At 38.3% G+C, this 24,462-nt stretch overlaps 1 protein-coding gene across 1 annotated transcript in view; it reads right to left on the bottom strand.

The window, feature by feature from the left end:
• Positions 1–15,972: 15,972 nt before the first annotated feature.
• Positions 15,973–24,462, bottom strand: part of ACE (angiotensin I converting enzyme) — a 60,472-nt gene continuing 51,982 nt past the window's right edge. Inside the window, exons 20-25 of the mRNA XM_089674597.1 lie at positions 24,120–24,343; positions 23,649–23,793; positions 20,295–20,393; positions 19,032–19,154; positions 17,967–18,148; positions 15,973–16,485 (exon numbers count right to left, since the gene is read on the bottom strand). Of these exons, the coding sequence (XP_089530723.1) occupies positions 16,274–16,485; positions 17,967–18,148; positions 19,032–19,154; positions 20,295–20,393; positions 23,649–23,793; positions 24,120–24,343 (985 nt within the window). The 3' untranslated portion in view covers positions 15,973–16,273. The remainder of the gene's footprint in view (positions 16,486–17,966; positions 18,149–19,031; positions 19,155–20,294; positions 20,394–23,648; positions 23,794–24,119; positions 24,344–24,462) is intronic.

Raw genomic sequence — 24,462 nt, forward strand, 5'->3', positions numbered from 1 at the left:
TGTTTTATTCACTTTATAGTGGTATTTAGATTTCAGTTAAGTTTTTCACTGATGAATGTATGTGAATTTATTTCCATTGATATTTATATCTCATATGCATTTTATTTATGCGCTGCACCCATTCACTTTATTCATTTATATTTTTTTGGCTTGTCACCAATTCTGTGCTAGCTGCTTCCCTCTCTAAGCGTTCACTTTTTTTGTTGTTGATCCTAATACAGTTTTTTTTTGTTTGCCAATGTCCAATTACCTATTTATCTGAATCCCGTGTCTCTAAATCAACTGCAAAAAAGGATTTTATAGTGGGTATAAAAATCCAATTTTTTCCTTATGATACACTTACAGTGAGTTTATATGGGAAATCAGCAATATAGCCCACTATAATTAACATCAGAAATGGGGAATAACCAATGCTATTGTGTGTGTTTCCTGGCTTCTTTCATACCAAATGCAATGAAAATATCACTAAACAAATTAATTGTGCGTATAGCAATGACTAATTAGATGATCACTTTACAGTGCAATTACATAGAACCATCAGAACAATGCTTCTCAAATCATTTTAAAACTAATTTAATGACTGAAAAATTCTGAAAAAAATAATATCCTAATATGCTATTGAGATGTTACTTTTTCTAATGAAGACCTAGAAATGCCTCAAAATGTTCTACATGTCTGTACATTGTGATTTTAAAGGTGGCCATGCATGGAGCAATAAAACCACCAATTATCACTTGCATTGGTCCGGTCATGTGGGAATGCTTTGTACATATTAACACAATGTCAGGGCCACACATTGAGACTAATGGAACTGCTATGAACATAAAACTGCAAAATGTACGAGCATATAGCAGTAAGAGCACAATATACTGTAGTACATATAGCTAACCCATAATTTGGGCCATAATAAGGGAAATATATTAAAACTGGAGCACTCAGAATCTGGTGCATCCATGTATGGTAGCCAATCAACTTCTAACTTCAGCTTCTTCGATTAAGCTTTGACAATAACACCTGGAAAATGATTGATTTCTGTGCAAAGCTGCACCAGATTTTGCACTCTCCAGTTTTGATAAATCTCCCTTGTATGTAATAAAAATGGCTGAACTTGCACATATAATGTGAATAACATACAGTACAGATCATATACATTATCTCAAAAAGAGGTCTAGATCACCGAAAGAAATCACCCCGGGGCCTAGAATAAGGAGAGAAAGACCAATGTTTCAGGGAATAAAGAAAATACCTTTTCTTCAGAAGAATTCTTCTATCTCTATGCTGCTGGTCAAATGCCTTATTATAACTTCTATATGCCACAAACAAGCTCCCCCCCTTCCAGCTTTTTTTGCTGTAAGACCTCCCTTTGAGTCACTGCTAGGAGAAGGAGCAGGATTGGCTGCGCTGCCGATTCACTGCAGGGACAGGGGTATGGTAAGCTAAGCTGCTGAGAGAACTTCAGTGCTTTTGCTGTAGAATTAAAGGATGGATTTCTCCACAGTGCCTGCAGCTACAGAGGGCTTACTTTAATGTTAATTTACTGATTCCTAAGAATATGTAAATACATGAATGTCCATGGGCTGTTCACAGCCACAATGTCAAGCAAGCACAAAGAATATTTAGCAGTTTGTCATGTAATACAGTGAGTACATTGAACTTTTTCCTAAAGTAGAAGAAAAGACAAAAAAAAACCCCTTTTTTTGCTTTTAGTTATATTTAAAAATGAGGACATTGCCTACATTGCATAGAAAGATTCATAGTTGGCATAACCCAGCATATGGCTATAGCAGTAAAGAAAAGACAAATACAATTGCACTGTAGTTTCTGTCAAACCAAGAGGTTGTTTAGGATTAGGATGGAATGTAATCCTAAAATTGGGATTAAAATGAATATTAAAATTAAGATCAGGATTGTTGTGCAGTCTGTTCAAGTAAATGATGTGACATGCTGTTACAGAAATATCACTGGTGGCTAACTATCAAACTGAAAGCACAGCTAAACTCATACATTTAACTGTTTCCCAAAACAGTTACATTTAAAGCATGCCATGAATGATAACTGTCACAGCACGCATGTGTACATTCTGCAGACATTTGCAAACAGACAGGCGCATTTATTTTATTGCATGTGTCTTCTGCAATAAAGCGCTTGTCTGTTTGTATTTTTTTTTTTTAATTTTACTTCTGCTTTAATTGCTTTTGACCATTTGTACGACAACTCTTAAGATTTCAAAGGACTGAAGTTTCCCTTTAATCTAAAATGTACATGCACTTTTTCTCAGCCTGCTAATTTAACTTAAAGTGCTTCTAAAGCCTGAAGGTTTTTTACCTTCGTGCATTCTATACATGAAGATAAAAAAAATGTTCAGTGTGCAGCTCCCCCCCTTGCTCCCTCTTCAATCCTGATCTAGAAATCTGCAAGAAAGCAGAATTTTTCTCATGTCTCTACCTCCTCATTAGCTGAGACACAGCAGCAGGAGCCACTGGCTCCCACTGTTGTAGGTCACAGCCAGTGAGGAGGGAGCAGGGCAGGGCTGAAACGAGCCAAGCTCTGCGTGTCTCATAAACACACAGAGGTGGCTCGGGAGCGAGCACACGAGTACCCTCAGAGCAAGCAGCATGCTATGGCGGCACTCAGCAGGAGGAAGGGGCTGGGAGCACTGGCAGGGGACCTGAAAATGAAGCGACAGCAACACTTTTCCCAGAAGCAACACTTTTCCCACTGTGCACCAGTGCACCTAGAAGCGAGGACCAGATTAGCCTTCATTTAACTGGCAGGCAGAGTAGCAATCTTGAACCTATTAAAAAGAGAAATATGCTACTGACAGTCAGAAAAATGATGACCGCTGACAAGGCTTCCATCCTCACCCAGTCTGCCTTCTGGTTTCTCAGGCTCCGGTCCTTTGAATGGCCTTTGCACGCAAGCACATAGGGAGGGCACTTTATTTTCTTATATTTTTTTTTTACACTGTCACTTTACAAAAGAAATTTTGATCACTTTCATTGTTGTCAAAAAGAATGTATTGTGACAGCAACTGGCCTGTTGTACCTCCCGGTACGACATCCCGGTAAAGAGGTGGAAGGCAGCTGAGGGGGGGCATGTACTCCTGCTGCTTGTAATAGTAATTGAGCAGCTAATTAGCTGCTTTGATTGTGATTACAAGAAAGCCGACTGTCGGTTGCATATAATGGTACCGGGTTTAAGCCTGAAGCTGCAGGCATCATCTCGGTACAACCACTTGAAGACTGGTGCCATACCAGGTACATGACTGGTCAGCAAGTGGGTAATAATAACGTTTTCCATGATTCAAAATGCCTTTACCTTTTCTTTGTCTAGAGAAATACTTGTGTGTTAAATTTTGAAGATAGATTAAATCTTTTCCAAAAGGAGTCAAAAAGGTTATTATTGGATATTTCCAGCACAGTAAGTCATCCTTTCTTGTAGAAATGGATATAATCAAAGAAACTCTTTTCTTTCTAAAACATCCCATTCTGCCTTCAAGTGAATGCCATTTCGGAGGTGTGAGTTTGAATAATGATATATCTTTTTACTGAAAGATTTAATGCATGGCCACTTTCACTAATTTTGAGAATAATTTGTTATTTCTCATACAGCAGCATGTACAATCTAGTACACTTCTTTAAGTATGCCTAAGTTATGTCAAGAACATTGGGTCACTTAAAGCTGAACTTCAGACAATAGCTAAATACACAAATTAAATATATATACACTGCTCAGAAAAAATGAGTACACCCCTTTTGAAAAGTAAGATTTTAATCAATATCTCAATGAACACAAGAACAATTTCCAAAATCTTGACAAAACTGAGTTTTATAGAACATTTGTTTATCTAATTACATGAAAATAAAGTCAATCATATAACATCGATTACAAATCTTCAGTTTTACTCAAATTAGTTGATGCAAAAATGAATACACCCCACAGCAAAAATTACTACATCTGGTATTTAGTATGTTCTCCATGATTTGTAAGGACAACACCAAGTCTTCAAGGCATGGAATGAACAAGTTGGTGACATATTGCAACATCTGTTTCTATTCTGCAAGAACAACCTCTTTTAGAGCCTGGATGCTGGATGGAGACTGATGCTCAACCTGTTTCTTCAGAATTCCCCATAGGTGTTGGATTGGGTTCAGATCAGAAGAAATACTTGACCACTGAATCACTTTCACCCTGTTCTCCAGAAATGCATCAGTGGCCTTAGATGTGTGTTTTGGATCATGTTGGAAAAGTGCATGACGACCAAGGGCACGGAGTGATGGTAGCATTTTCTCTTTCAATATAGAGCAGTACATCTGTGAATTCATGATACCATCAAAGAAATGCAGCTCCCCAACACCAGCAGCACTCATGCAGCCCCACAGAAGAGCACTGTCACCGCCATGTATCACTGTAGGCACCATGCATTTTTCTTTGTATTCCTCACCTTTGTGATGCCATACAGTTTTTAAGCCATCAGTTCCAAAAACATGTATCTTGGTCTCATCGCTCTAGAGTACAGAGTCCCAATAGTCGTCTTCTTTTTGAGCATGGGCCCTGGAAAATTCTAGGCGGGTTTTTTTGTGTATGGGCTTTAGGAGAGGCTTCCCTCATAGAGGATACCCATGCATGCCATTCCTCTGCAGTGTACACCGTATTGTGTCACTGGAAACAATTACCCCAGTTTGGCTTTCTAATTTTTTAGCTAACTGCAGTGAACTTGCATGGTGATTTTCTTCAGCCCTTCTCATCAGAAGATGCTCCTGTCTAGGTGTTAGCTTTCGTGGACAGCCTGGATGTCTCTGTGAGATGGTTGCAGTTCCATCTTTGTTACATTTTTGTATCACTTTTGCAACAGTATTCTGACTGATAAGTAAAGCTTTCCTGATCTTCTTGTAGCCTTCACCCTTATTGTGTAAATAAATTATTTTCTTTCTCAGGCCTTGTGACATTTCTCTTCAATGTGGTGCCAGTGCTGACAGCATGAAATGGGTTTTCTTTGTTAAGTAACGCCCTTTTATAATCAACTGACTGCTGGACACCTGTTTAATGAATAATTAGACTCACCTGTAGTTGAATTCTTGTTAATTAGGATTTTGTTGTCTAAAATTTAGCTTTGCTCCTAAGGCTTTCATTGGGGTATATTAATTTTTGCAACATGGTCTTGAATGAATTTGTTAGGAAAAATACATTTTTGCTTGTGCAAACAAATCTTGTTTGCAATCAATGGCCCGCATTTGTGGGAGTATTTTGTAGTATAGTGTCCCATAAAAAATGTTGATTCTGAAAGGAAAGTAAATGTTTTCTGACAAATCTGTTGGTGTATACGCATTCATACTGACAGTCACCACTCATGTTCACTGTGGCAGTGAAAACTCAGTGATCATGTTCTTACCCAGGTGCAGCACTGGATCGATGCTGCATCCACCTAGGTAAGAATGATCTGAGAAAAAAAAAAACAAAGCCATGCTTCTCTTTTAAACCTGAAAACTTCCTAACTGGTATGGGTTTTTGCACTTTGATTATTTTATAGCCATCTACATTATACTTGTTTTATATACTTCTTCTTATATCTACTCAGTCTTGAAATGATTTTTATACATATTTTTTTAAATGCATACTTTTGGAAGAGTGAGACAACAGTCATATGGTCATACAGGAACTCCTTTATGGCGCGACATGGGGTTAAGCCTACATATACTGTATATATATTTAGCAAAACCTAAATATAGCCTATGAGACAGTGTGTGGTTATATAACCCCTTTGTAGCATTACATAGATATAGACTACAGTGAACTACAGAATGTTATCAGGTCGTACAGGAATTCCTGTAACACTTAGGAGTGCTTCAAAACTAAGCTGTTTGGACTTTTTTGTTTCACAATCACAATGCAACAAAGAAAAATCCAGTAGAACATGCTTCTAAATCCATAATTACTCAACACAAAGCAGCAAGTGATTATCCAATAAAATAGCAATTTGAAAAAAGTTAACCACTTAAGCTCCGGATGGTTTTAGCCCTTTCATGACCAGACCATTTTTTGCTATTCAACACTGTGCTACTTTAACTGGCATTTGACCCTAACCACCTGCCTGGAGTTTGCATGTTCTCCCTGTGTCTGTGTGGGTTTCCTCCGGATCCTCCCACACCCCAAAGACATGCTGGTAGGTTATTTGGATCCTGTCTAAATTGGCTCTAGTATTTGTATGAATGTGAGTTAGGGACCTTAGATTGCACACCCCTTGAGGGTTAAGGACTGATGTGAATGTACAATATGTAAAGCGATGTGTAAATTGACAGCGCTATATAAGTACCTGAAATAAATTTGCTGGGTCATGCAGCACTGTACCCAAATTACATTTATATATTTTTTTCACACAAATACAGCTTTGTTTTGGTGGTATTTGATCACCACTGGGGTTTTTACCTTTTATTATATTACCAAAAAAAGACTAAACATTTGGAAAAAAATATATATATTTTTAAATTTCTTCTACAAAACATATCTCCTGCTGAGTGCTTGCTATGGAGGCATCCTAGCAGGCTCGCTCCCGAGCCGCTGCTCTGCATGTTCAGTCAGACACAGAGCCACGGTTCAGCCCCACCCCCTCTCTCCTCTTATTGGCTCCTGCTGCTGTCTTAGCTAATGAGGAGGGAGAGTCCCCAGAGAGCTGAGGCTCTTGTGCACATCGCTGTATTGCGTTTGGGCTGAGGTATGTATTGGGGGGGCTGCCGCACATAGAAGGTTTTTTACCTTCATGCATAGAATGCGTGAACATAGCAAATCTTGAGCCTTTTATGACCACTTTAAGGAATACAGTGGTACCATTGCCTCAACAGCTGATTGGACAATAAAAGAGCAGAAACAATTTATCAACTCTGCTCTATCCTGCTGTCTGTGTGTTGCCCATCAGGACCTGGTTATACAGGTGCACTTTATTGGCTCCTGTTGCTGTCTCTCCTGCTCCCAGGCTAGATGCTGCTGTGCTGGAGATATAGATACTGTACTACTGGACTTTCTACGTAAAATACACAAAAGCACAACCATCTGCAGAGAATTCACACGTGACCCAACTTACATATTTAGACCTACGAATGAATGATCACATCTATGAGCGTTCGCAACTTGAAGGTTTGTATGTAGGGGAACTGACTGTACTTGTATGTAAAAATACAATTATTTCTACTGAAATAAACAACTGCATGAAATGTTTTTTATATCTTCCTAGAATTCAGCCTTCACAAGCACAAATGATTTTAGGATCTGAAGGGATAAAAAAAAAAAAAAAGACCTGAAGGGAGGGACCTAACTTTCAAATGGCTTGGCTGGCACACTTTACAACATAGTGTCCAGGGTTGTCTGAGCTCTCGAAGACTGACCACATCAGATTGTTTGGAGTCACCATTCGGGTAACAATTTTCCAGGCAGCTCCTTTGACTTTTCAATGGAAAATTGTTCAGATGTGTGGCACTGACAGGACCACTCACTGCTTGAATATTTGACGATTCAGCAAGAATCAACCTAAAATGAAGCTTTTTGTATGGCTAGCCTTATTTTTCAAGCATATGATTAGTCAAACTTTTTTTTATCATTGGGTAGAGAATGAATATGTTTTCCCTCTGACTTTTAGTAGTGGGGGCCAAATGGATTTTATAGAATAGTATGGCTGAACACAAATGTTGTATGTATTATTTTTTTTATCCTAAACAGTTCTGTAACATATGCAGCTGTGCAGGGAATGTTGATCCAACAGATAATTCCCTTTCCTCAAAGGTTTTTCATTTATGAATTTAATTTTACAGCTTGTATTATAATAAAAAACATTAATGCACAAGCATATACTACGTCTGTCAGTAATAATCCTGAGTGAAGTGCTATGAAATTCACTGGAGACAGAACCTGAGTGAGATGCCAGGTTATCACGTTACTTCAGTCCCTGCAGATTTGCGTGTATAGGTTGGAACCTAGTTAGTAAATACTAGTGGAAAAAACTCACTCCACAGGGACACTCCGCTCAAAAATCCGCTCCCTGGTGCCCTTACAAGCAAGGAACATAAGTTCCTGGAGAAATCAGCTTCATTAACCGCAGCACAAGGAGCAGACGATAACGTGTTTGAACGGAAACCATCAAACATTAACAGCGCTTCTCTGCTTAGGATTATCACAGTTAACTCCGTTTCCAATGGGTGACAGCAAGGGGTGAGGCCCTGACTGCCCTAGTGTACATTATTTCAAAACCAGGGTAGCACTAGATCTAGATATCAAAACTATGACTAAATCGAAATTCGGACAAAATTTTCATTATTCAGAGATATCCAAATTTCCGAATTACAATACTATTGAATTTAAACAAATCCAAAATTCCAAAATTCAACTTTAATTTGAATCAAATTAAAAAATTTGAACACAAAATTAGAACTATAAACATAATGCGGATTTCCTTCAAAAACTATGTGTACTCATGTTAGAATATATCTGTCTTACAAAATTTGAATTCCGAAAAGAATAATATACAACAGAATAGAACAAAATAGAAAATAAAATAAAATAGGAAAGATAAAATAAAAGAGAAAAGAAAAAGATTAGAATAGAATGAAATAAAAAGAATAAAATAGAAATAGAATAGAAAATAAAGGAATATAATAGAAAATAAAAGAATAGAAATAGAATAGAACAGAAATTAAAATAAAAATATAATAAAATAGAATATAATAAAATAGAAAAAACTGAATGGAAAAAATATGTCTTTGGAATTTCTAATAGAATAGAACCAGCTATTCTTCACAATGAAATTTTATCGATTTGATTTATTTAAAATAGAATTTCGATTTGAATACTTTGAATCCATTGGAAAAATTCTAAACTAAATACTAAACTAAATGAATTTCATTACAAATGCAACAAAACTAAATTAGTACCTTAACGAATAGATCCAAAATTAAACTAACCACAATTTTTCATGTTGCACATGTCTAATTGGATCTGGTACGACAGCTGATCTTTCTACAAAGTTTGGAGTTAAGTTGGGCTCAAATAAATGAGAAACATTTTAATAATTTGACATAAGATCATATGCACATTACTTGCAATATTACAAATATTTGCAAAATGTCATGCTTTCCTAGCTTTCTGTCAATTGTGTACTATTGTCTCGACTCCCAAACTCTTGTGGCATTGTTTGCCAGTGTTTACAATTCATGAATGATGCATGAAATATCTAAACAGCGACATTCACTAGATCTTTAAACCTAATGCCCAGGAAAAGTGTTAAATGTATAGTTGAATTATACTGTAGATGACTGTACTGACTTGCCTTCCAAGGATTTGATGAATTTGAATTCATGAATAAAAGATATAGAATTTTAATATGGATAATATATATGGTACCTTTAACCACTTGTCTGTCAGGGAAAATTTCAGATTTTTTTGCACACATTAAAATCTGTTGGGGCTTTACAATACATTTCTAGCAAAAAAAACCAACAATTATACATTTTTCTTAAAGCAAAGACCCTGAAGAAGAAAAGGATGGCAGTTGCAATTTTTAAGGTCGCACAATATTTGTGACACTTTGTCAAATGTATATTTTCAGGAAAAAATACAATGAATGGAATTTCAGTGCACACACACAAAATATAAATCATATTTTTGGGAGTAAAAGATATAAGATGAGTAAATAGACACCAAACATGTCCAGCCTTACGATTGCATGTGCCCATGAAATGTCAAGAAGACTATGGTGCTCAAAATTCTCCATAGGCAAAGTTTTAAAAACCTTTACAGATTATCAGTATAGAGTTAACCATGAATTATAAAACAGAATTATCACTTTCACGCCAACCTTCCCCACGATATCTCACATGTGGCATAATCGCCATTTACACACATATGCAGTGTGCTTCACATTCAGGTGTATGGACAGGGTGACAGAGGGCAGCTTACAATTTTTTTAGAAGGTATTTTGGTCCTTTCCTGTAAATGGAATGGTTTTAGTTCATGCTAATTTTTGTACGTCTTGCCATGCCACAGAATATTAATACAACCAAGACCAGATAAGTGAAAATGGCTGTGCTAGAATACAAGGATTCTTCTGTTTGAGCCGTGCGTGGGTCACTGTCATGTTCTGTCACCCAGTTTTGTTTTGTTTGTTTTTAAGACACAAACTCTGATATTCTGTTGCTGGCACATTACTACTCATTCACAGTGACTGCATTCTATCTTGACAGTGTAAAGTGGACCTACAATACTCCCATCACCATGATTCACAGTTGGGATGAGTTTTTTTTTTTTTAACCAAAGTTCTTAGTTAAATCACATTGCATTAGGGATACATCTCCCGGCAAATCATTGGTTCAAATGCTAAAGCCTTAGCATACACAGGGCTGTGTATTGCAGCAGTAATTATAAGTTGTGGTTATCCCAGCTATTGCTGGCTTTAACATACATCCAATTTATCCTCAGTAGACAGTAATCTGGTTTGTATTGGGAAAAAAGGTAGTTTATGCTATATAAAAACGAATGGCATCTGTAAAAACAATATCATAGGATTGCTCCCACATGACTTAAAATTCTATGCTCATCGAGCTTTTAGAGCTGCTAGTTTAAAGTTATGAGAATGCCCCTAAATGTTTTGTTTGCAGAGTGTTGTATTTTATAAACACAAGTATTTTTTTCTAATTGCTGCCTCCTATTTAGGGATACCTGCTAATTGTTGAGAATATTGTATACTCCCATCCCCAGCACAAAATGTTTTTTCCTCTGAAGCTGCTGTCACTATTCCTTCCAGCTTCTAGAAAGGAACCCCACATGCTACCACTGCACCTAGGGCAGCCGACCCTCCTGCCCACCCCTTGTCCCAGCCATGATTAGGCTATAAATATCCCTGATGTAATTATAGCCTAATGAGAACTGCAAACAATGGATGAATCTTTGGGTAGCAAGAGACTAAAATCTGACCATGTAACTTAGCCCCAAATAAATACTAAATGTGAACAAGCTGCAGGTCCCTAGAGGTGTCTGCATAAAATCGAACAGTTATACTTCACCTAGGACAGCCTAGTAAAGTCATATATTGGCCAGCCTCCTCTTGCACCTCACCACTGGTCATTGAAGCCACCCATCACAGCAGATAAGTGGGAAAAGGCAGACAAATATTTGCCCTTTATTAGAAGTCAGATTTTATATAAATCGATTGCCCCAATTGTGGTCTCTTTAATAATGCCTGAATATATATATATATATATATATATATATATATATATATATATATATATACTGTATATATATAAAGTCACCAGCATTTTATCCATGCTATCAGTTTAGTAACTGTCAGAAAATGAGGTGGTGTATTTAAACTGGCAGACTGTTCAATCTAATGGTAGCATTGTGTTATTCATATGTGTAGGGCACTGTCATCCCTAAATACAGCAGCACTGTCATCCCTAAATACAGCAGTGGCCCAATGTGCCTGCTCCTGGATGCACTTTTGGCCCTCTCTAGACATGCACTACACTGACATTGCACATGATCAAACAGACATTATGATCAGTGCTAGGACATCATTTAGAGCCCAAGATGAACATGCCAAACCGCATCCCCCCCTTGCCCCGCATGATATATTACCATTAGGTATCAGCAAACCCCCCCCCTAAAAAAACTAAGCATATATCCCCCCTCCTCCCAGTACAAATCTGCCCCCTGCTAAAATCCCCCCTCTCAGCACAAATCCCCCCCCCCATCCCCTCCAGCTCAAAACCTACTAGCACAAATCCTCTGCCCCTCAGATTTCCCCTCCAAACACAAATCCTCTCCAGTCACTCCAAATCCCCCTTCCCAGCACAACTTCCTTCCCCAATCCCCCATCCTAGTTCAAGTCCCTCCTCAAAATTTGCCCTTCTAGCACAAATACCCCCAAATCATCCATATTAACACAAATCTCTTTTTCCCTCTACCACATCAGTTTTTCGAGCAAACCCACCCCCCCAATGCCCCCACCTAGAGCAAATCCTTTTCCCCCTTCCCCTCCCAACACAAATCCCCTCCAAGTCACCACTCCTAGCACCCCTCCCCCCCAAATCTCCCCTATTAGAATTTTTACTTCTTGCTGCCCCCCAAATTTCCCCTTCCAGCAGAAATCTCCCAACCCCCCCCCCCCCCCCCCCACATGATACCACAGTGCACACGGCAGCTGCCCCTCCTGTCCACCCCTTGTCCAGGCCCTGATTAGGATTACCTTTTTTCTTAAACTTCATCTAGGATTCTGCCTGGATAAAATATATGCATCTCTATATTGTAGAACCATATTGTATCTCATGTAAGAAAGGGTATGAACTTAAAATGTTATTGCTCCTAGCCTCCACAATGTTCCTTTCATTTTCTAATCGAGAAACAAAAAAGGGAGAACATGACTGGCCATACATGAAGACATGTCTTGCATAATTTTCACTAAAGTCTTTTCTGTCCCGTTCTCTGTAGTATTATTGCTGAGCATCACATGAACAGAAAGAGTGACAGTGCCACCTGCTGAAGGTCCTTTACACTTTGGATACTATAAATAATATAAAATACTCATTGTTAGAAGCTGTATTTATGAGGTTTCAGTGATATAAATCAAATTTACGTTATCTGACTGTGCTTAATTTAAAGTTGGACTTTAGTTTTTGAGGATCATTATGCATTAGCAAACAATTAGCAAACACAACGAATGAACAATACATTTTCAGCAAAGTTTAATTTGATTAAAAAAAAAAAAAACAAACTCGTATGCTTTGCAAGATTAATTTTCCAGATAATATCAACTGGTAAAGAGATCCTTTGTATCCTGAGGCCTGGTACACACAATGAGAATATCAAATGATTGTCTTTTTTTTACATGCTAGTCTCATATTGAAAATAAAGAGGTTACTAAAGTTACGTAAATTATCGTACGACAGAATACAACTTTGGAAGTGATGTATTGTATTGTAATGTATTTTTAATTTACGAGCATGCATGGTTTTGGTCTTCCAATTTTTTTCGGACGAATACTGTAAAGATTTAAAAAAAAAAAAAAAAAAGTTTGTTCTGGTATCGTATGAGAAAAATTTGTGTGCTTCTTCCTTCGGATAATTTTACATGAACTGTTGTGATCGGCTTTCAAAAGCAGTGTACTAACGATCAAATTATCATACGACAGCTTCAAAAGCAGTATTTTTTGCCCGATTTCCTCATCGTGTTTATTAGGCATTAGCAATTCAGCTTGCACCCCAATAAATGTATGTGTAATTAACAGATTGAGTTTTTTGCACGTTGTTTTTGTGGCAGGTTTATAAAAATTGCTACAAACTATTTCTAAACAAAGAGAACTGGTAAGCGAGTGCTAATCCTAAGTAATTCACCGTAAATGAATACAAGAAAAAGGGGATGTGCGTTGACATGTACCCATAAGTAAGCTCCTGGCTCATATGCTGTATTTGTAAAAAACATTTCTAATTTTAGAACATTGAGAGGTTTCCCTTAATTTAAACTGGTGAAAGTGTCCTCTGGTAAGACTACCCATTGATATGAGATGTCTAGCTAGTAAGGATAACTAAATAGGAAGGCAGCACTGAGAGTGTACAAAGGGCCCCTGCAGAATACCAATTTTTGGACTTGCACAATACTAGACTTTTGAACCCCAATTCTCTTTCCACCTATTCAACTGCTGTCCAAGCAAAAAGAGGAACCCATCTCTCCATTTTTTTCCCGCAGCCATGGAATGCCTGGTTCTCTCTGTAGTGGCAGAACTACCTGGGTCACAAAGGTCACAATTGTGCCACCAGGCTCTGAGGGAAGGGCCATGGCCAGGGGAGCCCTTCATGGTTTTTTGCACTGTGACCCTGAAGGTCCTATTTACACCACTGCTGTGTAATAATTTGCATCTAGATAGACATGAGCCAAGTCCACACATTTACATGACATTGAGGAGGATTCTAGTACCCATCTGACCTAGTTCTAGTATAAAACTGATCCCAGTGGTCCCTTGTGTAGGTTCAGCAATGGATGTAGAAAAATTCAGCCACAACAAAAAATTCTATGGCACCACAATGACAAATTTGCATGCTCATTTTAATCAATATTGGATTGCTTGCCTAAGCCTTCTCACATGGAAATAACAGTAATTCCACCTGGAAAGTCCAGTCCAGGTGACTGATACCTCTTAATCTGGTTGGCCATAGACCTATAGTTTTGTGAGCGGTCCTTAATTTGGCAAATTAGAGATCCTCTCTTCTGTCTAAGAGAATCCTCAGTCAATCTTCTCCAGAGCTTGCTGAATTGTTCATATAGTGCAAAAAAAGTAAAGAAAGTTAGGACAGCAACACATTTTTGGCATGTTGTGTGAATAATTGATTTGCTCATTTAGCAGGAGCATGTGTTTTATACGGCAGGCTGGGATTTAGTGTCAGAGCTAGCAGCTGTCTGCTCATCATTACAGATCGTTGGGATTGTTGGCTACTTGCTCCTACTGTGTTCATAATAAGGCTTGGCACTGAACAGTACCCCTGACCCAATTAAATGTCAGTGACATTTCTTTTATTACAGTAAGAACAGTCTTGAATGGCCCAGCAACAGACAGGGCACTCCATCATTTTCAAAGTTTGCACCATTACAGCTGTCAGGCCAGATGGGTTTCATTTTCCCTCAGGCTAGGATCATGTACAAAAAGTTTATGAAGGAATGATGCGATTAACTGAAAAACTTAGCAGATGTTTGTGACTGTGGCTATACACCGCTCGATATCTCCTACCACTGTAACCGTTTCAGACATCACTTGCAACAGTTAAGACTGTGTGGAAATTAATGGCTACCAAATATGTCTGTTTTAGTAGAAATTGTGCACAGTGGCTAACACTTCCGCCTGGCAGCACTAGGATCATTGGTTTCGAATCCCAACCACTGCACTACCTGGACAGAGTTTGCATGTTCTCCCTGAGCCTGTGTTTTCCTCTGGGTACTCCAGTTTAACCAGGCTGGTATGTTAATTGGCCCTAGTATGTGTATGTATGAATGTAAGTTAGGCACCTTAGATTGAATGCTCCTTGATGGTTAGGGACTGATGTGAATGTACAATATAAATGTAAAACGCTGCTTAAATTGACGGCGCTACAAAATAAATTGCTCACAGCTTTTATCTGTCTCATTGCCATTTTCCCCAGACTGTTTTTATGCTCATGTCCAAGAGATAAGAGAATTTCACTTAGATGGGTTTTATAGCTGTGTGCACATTAAGGACATTTTCCCTCTGCTCCTGTCATGCTGCCCACACAAAGTAAGAAAGATCTAGACAATGAGACAAAGATAAAAAAAGAAGCCAAAGTTGTAGCACTTTCCTGCTCTTTTTCAATGTATCTGGTGTTCCACTAAAAGTGGAACTTTAGTCAGAAAATGAAGTCCTGCTAGATTACTTTAGGCTGGCTCCTTTTGCAGGTATAACCATGTAAAAAATTAAAAATAAGTCCCTATACGGTTTAAAATCCAGTAATGCACTGTCTTGTCCTGTTCTGTGCATGCTCAGTTCCTCTCTCTTCTGGTACTGTGCCAAAAATCAGAGCCACTAGAGGCCAATCTGGCAGCCTAAAGATTTACTGCTGCTCAGGGGCTCTGGGCTTCAGCAAAATGTCAGCCTCCAGCAAGCAGAAACAGGAGCAATGCTGGTGGCAATTTACAGCACACACTAATTTTGGTAGCATAATTACTAATGTGGGATGTACTGTATGTGCCTTGCTAAAGAACATATTTTTAAATCAAGTTATGGGTAAAGTTCCACTCTAAAGATAAAGTAGATTTTGTGAGTGAGATTTTCTTACACATATCTAAACCTCCTGTTTGGTAACCCCACTGAAAATAAAACAAATAGCATGGTCACTTGTAATACTCCTTCAGAATCCACTTTGAAAGGGAATGGTGTGCACGTATTGCACAATTGTTTGTCCACATAATGGAGACTGGCAAAGCTTTAAAGTTTTCACTTACAATATTTATTGCTCCCATTGCTGGAGAAAAATCTGACACAATTATTCCAATAACAATTTAAAATCTTTCCCATTTCCCAAACCTCCCTTCCCTTAAGCACCTGTGTAAAAATTCATCCTTTATTTGGCTTTGAAGGAGCTAATGGATTTTTCCTCCAAGGATGAAGTTTCTTTGCATAGTCAACAAGATTTGAGATAATTGCACACTTAGTGTCCCCAAGTCTTGGAATGCTGGAAATCGTCTTTTTACAGAGGCCCCCTTTCTGGATGGTGGTGGTGCTTCGTTATTTCAACTCCAGTTCAGATGTGGATTTCTTTGCCCTACGTTTTACTTTTGAGATTTTGACACCTAAGAAAATGGTGGCGATGACAAGAACTATTCCAAGAGCCAAGAGGACCCAGGCTCCTGCTGATGCTTGCCCTCTGTCCAAGTCCATTCCTAAGAAGTCAACTTTTGATGGTGGTTGAATTGGTACTACTGTGACATCATTGGCAACTAAAAAAAAGGAGAAAAATGTATACATAAATGCCATTGAATTCCTATATCTCAAATCGTTTCACAATTTTTAAAGCCTTAAAAAGATAGATACAAATATGTAGGCTACCATAACCTGTTTGAAAATGGTAGTTGCATGGCTGATTCTGGCCTACTACTAACATTTTAACAAATATTGCTAGAGATAGCCACACCACTATGGTGTGAAAATATTGTGCATTTACATGCACAACATACACCTACAACATATCCACCTTAGTCTACATTAGTTCATTCAGGACTTCTGATATGCATATGCATTCCAGCTTGGTGATGCAAGTGTTGAAGTCACTGGAGTACGATAACTAAGCAACTGGCATTTTTAGGCCTCATGCACACTGGGTGTTTTTACAGCAGCTGTTTTTGGCATTAGGCTGTTTTCTTCTATCGCCACTAAACTCCCCAGCATGTTATCCAATGCGTCTATGCAGACAGACTTTGATCAGCATTTTTTGGCAGGGCTGTTTTCAGATTGGACATAAACCCAGAACTACCATGCTTGATGATGAGGTTTTCAGCTGTAAAAATGCTCTAACGATGCAAAACGCAGCAAAAACGCAGCTAGGTGCATATTTGAGCATTAAACATTGGCAATTTTCATTTCAGTGTGCTTAGTTGCTTTTGCTTTCATTGTCTGATCTGTGCTGTGTGGCTCCACACAGATGAAACATGAAAATGTTTTCATCTGAGTGTAGCTCACATATGCAGTTAGCATGGTCAAGTGCATATTTTTCTTCCCCGCAGACGAAACAACTTTCAAAATGACAAGGAAAAACTACACAATAAACTATTCAGGAATGCATTGTTGGAAAGTGGGAGTGAAAAATAGCAGAAGGGTATTTTTTGCTATAAAAAAAAAAAAAAAAAAAAAAAAAAAAGGCTGAAAAATGCTAACTCTGCAAAACTTGCATGCCAAAACTCTTTAACGCAGCTTTCTACAGTTAATGCTACTGGTGTTTTTATAACATCCTGTGTGCATGAGGTCTTTGAATGAGAGGTCAATAATGACAGCCTACATATTTCTCTAAATCCAGGTTTCCTTTAAAGCAGAAATACCTTATTAATCGTGATGAAACACCACCAAGGGACACCCCCCTCCCCCCACTCCACAGTTTCCAGATTTAACAAGACCAGGAGCTGGAAGAATAGAATTCCTGTCTGTGCTACTTGTTTATGAAAGGCCACTTGTTTATGAACTCTGGTATCGGAGTGAGAATAAAATGTAACCACTCCTTTCTGAGAATCAACTTATCTAGGTTGTGTAACCTTAGTCAGCCAAGCATATAAACAACGAAGCAAAGGTCCAAATGTTGTTGACGTGGAACTGCAATAAGTAGATATGGCCTCGTTTATTCACTTCAAAACAAAATTAATGTTTTTGCCTGGAAACCCAGTTTAAAAAGATTGAGCCAGGCGTTTAGAACACTAAGGCTAATACCTACCTGGGCTCCAGCCGTATTCTGGCCAGCCAAGGGTTTCACCATTTTTGGTATTTTGCTCGATTAGCCAGGTGGTCAAAGGCTCAAAGTATTTTAGGAGGGCATGAGCAGACATATTTCTCTGTCCGGTAATAACTTTCATCACATCAGGCCAAGGCTTGCTGTAACCCAACTTCATGGCATCTCTGTAGATGAAGGAACATTGATATATGTAGAAAAATTTGACAAACCTTAGGCAGTCTACCAGTGATTTCTAGACCACATGTCAACATAAGGAGGAGGGGACAGTTGATCAAAAACTCTGGAAGTGGAACAGTTTTCCAGTTTACAGTCAAACACAGAAAACAACCTAAGTTGCCTGGAATACTGAAGGCTATGAAGACATATATTAGTACCATTACAATTGATGGGCAGCTAGGGAAGATTCACGGCTTGAGAAACTCAACATGTTAAACATCAGTTTTGCAAGTCGTACTGAGTTAACATGTAAGCTGAATGTTTATATACTGTATATAAAATTGACTCTCTCGTCAACAATTCATTACCACTGTACATTAAAATGTGTTCACATGGTGTCCCAGATATATGGGAAATTTAAGGTTCTACAGGATTGTCCTCACAAGTGGATCCAATTCTCAAATTCTGACAAACATGAATCTTGGAAAATTGTTCTCAGAGTCTGCAGCAAATGGGCTTCAGCCACTGATCAGAGTATTCCTGATGTCAGAATACTATGTCTTGGTGAGGAGGTGTCTCTCTTCTACCTCTCGTGTGAATAGAGGAATCCATTTTTTTTCTATTTTTGATTAGTCCAATGGCTGATCGGAAAAAAAAAAAAAAAATTCATCTATGGCCAGCTTTACTAAGGTCTTAACCATCAGTTCCTCCTGCAGAGAGCAGAGCAATTTATTCCAAAACCCCCATTTCCTCCCCCCATCCACAGAGAATGGCTGTGAATGGAATGAGTTGGGACCCGCATAAGTACTATTAAAACAACACCATATGAATGCAGCAAAATTACAGAAATATAGGGGTGGACCCAAACACAAAGTTTATCTCACTACTTACCCAAGTAATTTTCCAGCCTCTGTGGATCTATAAATATCACAGCTGTGGAGGGATCCAGTCTGTTTGGCTGCTGCACATAAAGCCTCATGAAACTGGAACTGGATGACGAAGCTGATAAAATACCTTAAAACCGGAAAAGACACCCATATTACTCTATGAAGAGCAGCAATTTATGGAAACAGTGATGTTTGTTTCTTGTAGGCCAAAAGTGTTGAAAATAGTTAAAATGGTCAACTCTATGATCCTTTTTTTTGTAATCTCCAAAAAGCTTATAATGGCAACTTCTATAAATTAATTTGTAAAGGTGTGCTGCTATTGCACACCAGCCTAGTGTTTTTGTGCCTTCTTTGTAAAATCTCTAAACCAATAATTGAAAACTTCATGGAGTTGGGAGCTCATACTGGTATATGCATGGGCATTGCAAAACCTATTCTGAATGACTGCTAAACTGGATCATTATTTCAGACAATGTCAAATAATGCAGATGTTTAGAATTAGTCAGCTGCTGCATAACCATGTATTGTATGATACATTAATGTTTTGAGAAGGATATGTATCTGGTGGGTTTCTGGTCAAGGGTCTATGGCCTCTTGTTCACAGTCTTTTATGTGCCCTTCCATAAAGGATGATAGACACAGACACACCAGCATTGCCCAATCCCAGGCTTTTTTTTTTATCATCAAGTCCTGGGTTTTTGTGCCCAGATATTCATTGCCACTTCTGCCACTCGCTTCTGGATGCAGTTGATTATATACCTTGTTCAACCTAAAAGTAATGTAGTACTTTTATGATTGTCTGTTTGACTGCCTGGTCCCCTGTGAGCAATTTACATGTTTTTTGAGTGTTTACTCTGTCATGTCCTTTATTTTCCAATAAAATGTATTGTACCAGAGAAGAAGGATATGGATATGGTAATCTGAACAGCCTGCTATATATTATCACTCAGCAGGTTCTGCTGTAGTTTTTTTTTTCTTGTCATTTTTATACAGATCGCAGAAGAAAACCTAGCTGTTTTTTCATGCTGGCCATTTAACACAGAAAACTCCTCTTACAGATTACCCATTGTGCAGCATAAAACTAGGCTGACCAACTTGGTTCTTGTAAGTCTTCAGTAGACCATAAATCTCAACACTAATTCCAAAGCTCTAAAAGGTATCTTAAAAAGAAACCATAACACTCTAAAGTCAAATAAAATCCCTGGATTCAAGAACTAAAAAGGAGATTCTCTATAATGTAAAACCACTCCAGCTGAACGTCTGTTACCTGATGTATGGGACATTAGCCGGAATGTGGAATTTAGCGCCAGGGTCAAAATCATCTTCCGACCTCAAGACTGGAGAACACAGTCCTTGATATTTCAATCTAGGATAACAGAGGTAAAAACTTTAAATCAGAAAAAATTTTAAATATGTAAGCCTGAAATCTAAAATGATATAGGAGTACCAACTAATTGGGTTTACAAGGTTGCTGGCTTAACAGAATTCCAAACCCTTTGGTGTGGGAGACAGTTTACATATGTGTAGAGTACGTCTGCTTAGCATTTAGCTTCTTTCCTGGGCTTTAGCTTCTAAAGTCACTGTACGTTTACAAAAAAAAAAAAACAAAAAAAAAAAACCAAAACAAAATGTTCTTTTTCTACATTCAAAATGACAAACTATACAGACATCCGATTGAGTCGGGGCCTGCGTTGCACTTTCCAGGCCTATGTCATTGGCAATTTTTGATCCTCAATGGAGATTTTTTTTTTTTTTTTTTTTTTTACTGTAGCCACAGTTCTGGAGTCATATAGATGAATTCAAGACCTGTCATCTGCCTGAGCCTAACGCATTGCCTGCATGCTACTGTGGAGCAAAATAGTGTCTGGCCTGGCACTTTCCATTGGCAGGGCAGTGCAACTCACATTCAGCCTGCATTTGAGGTCTGTTGGTAGGCTTTGCCACTTTTTATTTTGTATTGTAATTTAGGAATGGTTAGAAACCATTTTGTTGCTAACCACGTCACCATTTGAAAGATTTTGTGTCACTTCCTGTCCTGCTCCAAATATTTTACGAGGCAGGGCATTTTTTGTTTTTGTAGGGCAAGGCCAGAAACCCTGTTGGACGTGTCTGCTTCACTGTTGCATTTTATTTTTAAAGTCTTTATTTAGGACTGTGGCTAAGGAACAAGCATATCTTCTTGTCTTTTAAAAGTGTTTTCAAGTGATAAAGAAATTATGTCAGAGTGAGGAAACACGTTGGCAGGGGCTCATTGTGTCATTTCTGCTTACGAACTTTTGGTGTATGCAGATGCTGATAGGAATTAGCTATTCACTTTCAGCTTGTATAGAAGCAAGCATCCACATTTTGTTATGTGGATTTTATGTGGTTTTAAGTTTTGAATAAATAGAATATTACGCTATTGGAGACTGCCTGTGGTTTATATCTCCCTCACATGCATGCTTTCTCGGAGCATAATAACGGGAATAACGACAAAACAGACTGTTGGGACAAAGGGAGCTGAGAGTACCCATGTTTAAAAGCACTGCAGACCTTCTATAAGGGTCAGAAAGTCTCAATGAGTGTGGTACAATTGGAGGAGAGCACAGAGTGGATTCAGCACTGAAGAATATAATTTTTTGCACAAAAGTAAATTTTTGTTCACAAGTGGATAATTGTGATATTTGAACTTTTTATCTTTTACTGGACATTTATTTACTTTTACTTTTTTTAGTACAGGATTCATTGTTTCTATAGGATTATTGCTTTTTGAGTAGAGTTTGCTGATCTGCAGGGGATCAGCATTCCCTGCATACGATTTCACATTTACAGTACACAGAGCACTGGTATATCAATGCGCATATGCACATTTATATTGAGTAGATAAGCACTTTAGATTGGGGAAGTGTTATACAAGTATTGAGTATTATTTTTTATGGAGTAATTTGCACTTTATGGAGTAATAGTACACATAACATGATCCTTTTAAGAAGTGTTTAATTAGTATTGACTGCCACACCAATCTGATTTCATTATTGATTGCAACCTTTGTGGGTTAGTAACCAGGCAGCTATTAGAAGTGTTTTTTTTTTCCCACAGCATGGAGTTTTATATGCATTGAAGTTGGAAAGAAAGCAGAAAATCCAGACGGGGCACTAATCCTTCAATTTTATCGGCTTGATATACACTTTCTATGCAGAGTGTCATTGTGACAAATACCCACTTCCGCTACGATCGCCTAGGCAATCAGAAGTGGAAGTTGTCCTCCCTTCCCGTAGTCTTCTGAGACACGTGACGAGCCATTCACAAAGCGCAGCGCTTCTCGCGCATGCACAGTGGGTACCCAGCTGTGATGCCGCAAGTTGTCACACTATAGATGCTGGCGCCAGGGAGAGAAGATTGCCGGTGAAACCAGTGGTGGTGAGGACACCACTGGACCAAGGGACAGGTAAGTGGCTGTATTTTAAAAGTCAGCAGCTACAGTTTTTGTAGCTGACTTTTTATTTCAGCTGGAACATGAACAAAGCATATCCCTCTATAGATTGTACTTGCCTTAATCCAGAACACTAAGTGTAATTTCTGTCTGCTGCCTCATTCCTCTGCTATCAGCAGGAGTCACTTCTGATGAGTTTTCCTGACACCAAGAGAAAACCGGTGACAGGGAGGGCACAGCCTGTGTCTGACAGCCTCAGCTGTGTTCCTGTGTGGAGGGAGGGGGGTGTCCCTTCCCTCCAATTAGCTACCTGAGCTCTCCTCACTGATGTAACTTCAGCTCCTCACCCCCTGTTTTTCAGAGCTGTGAGATTGTGTGTAACTTCTGCACTTTGAATGGATGTAGGGGACAGATGGCGGTCGATAAACAGGTACAATTTATGTAGGAGGATTTGTTTCATCTCTGTGTATCACCTGAGGCCAGTCACTTCACTGGGTATAGGTAAGGGTTTACAAGCACATCAAGTCAATTTGGGCATAGTGTTAGAGGGTCACAACCTCCATCAGTTTTTTGCCACTTCCTTTGCTGAAGAAAAGACATAAAATTTTGAGGCCCCGTTCACACTTGAGCATTTTTGAGCTTCGAGGTACAAGCTACAAAATGCTCAACAAGCAAAAACCTATTGTTTTCAGTAGTCCTTGTTTACATCTGAGTGTTCTGTCGCTTCTAGCAAAATGCCTGTCACTCAAAAAAGTGCATTAGTTACTTTCAGAGCAGAATTGAGCATTTTTTGTCCCCAAAGACTTCAAACAGAAAAGCCTAATAAGGGCAACATAAGCTTTTGTCAAGCTGACAAAAGCTGCGAAAACATACAATTCTGCTCCAAAAAATGCTTAAAAAAATACACTTGGAAAATGCTTGAAAACTCGATGCTTTATGTGTGAATGTAGCCTAAGTGAAGTGAAACCTCAGCTTTGGCGGCTACCACTGGTAATGGTATCTCCTTTTGTGAGATTACCTCTTGCTCCTGTTCTGATGACCACCTTTAGATTTCTCCTTCACCTATCTATGTCATTGAGAAGGATTAGAGACAGCAAAAATATATCCAAAATTTTATAAAAGTTTAAAACAAAGCACAGCTTTATTGTTGATCTGTAAATTATTGCTGTTTGAAAATGCTAAAAAAGAACAAAGGGTATAACATTATACCTGAGATTCCACCACTGCTGGTTATATTCAGTATCTGGAATTCTTCCATCAAACACTTTCCAGCGCCACTGGTCCATCAAGTATCCAAAGGGTAGGAATGCTATTTTATCCAGTGCAATACTCAAAAGATAGTTGATTTCACTTTCTAGTATGGGTCATACAAAGTTACAAAGTATGAAGCATTGTATGTTCTGCTACAAACAACTAAATTCTGGCACGGTAAATGTAATATCCTTTTTAAATATCCCTTTTAAATATCCTTTTTGTATCTGTGGAGCTAAAAAGCTTAGTTTTCTTTGAAGCAATCTCTAAAAGGGTACTGTAAATTTCAATTCTTGAAAATATATAGGAAATATTTTTTTTCCCTCTTTGTTTTCCTTTTACAAATAATTATTCTACATTTTGATATACATTATATCTTATCAAATACCTTATAAAACAGGACAAAACTGAAGGTTCCAAAAGTCATACCTGGATTGTCCTCAACTTTGTCCAAGAGCCCAATACTGTTGAGATGCTTAGGAGTGGATACAGACAGGGCCAATACATCTCCAATAGCCTCATGAAAGCCAGGGTTGGCTCCTTCTCTGAATGAAACTGGTTGATCTTTGTACTGCAAGAAGTACTGAACATGGCCCATTTCATGATGGACTGTGATAAGGTCATCCATGGTGACTACTGTGCATTGCTTGATTCTGAAAGGAGAACATTTAAAGATTTAGTATTTATTATTTAAAACTCTCCACAAGCACACCTTGGTTCCCAAAATACATTATTTTGTGTTTTAACCATAACTCACCCTGTTCTCAAACAG

The sequence above is a fragment of the Staurois parvus genome, unplaced genomic scaffold (assembly GCF_062004578.1).
Source record: "Staurois parvus isolate SC_StPar_1 unplaced genomic scaffold, SC_StPar_1.0 ptg000151l, whole genome shotgun sequence".
Lineage (NCBI taxonomy): Eukaryota > Metazoa > Chordata > Amphibia > Anura > Ranidae > Staurois > Staurois parvus.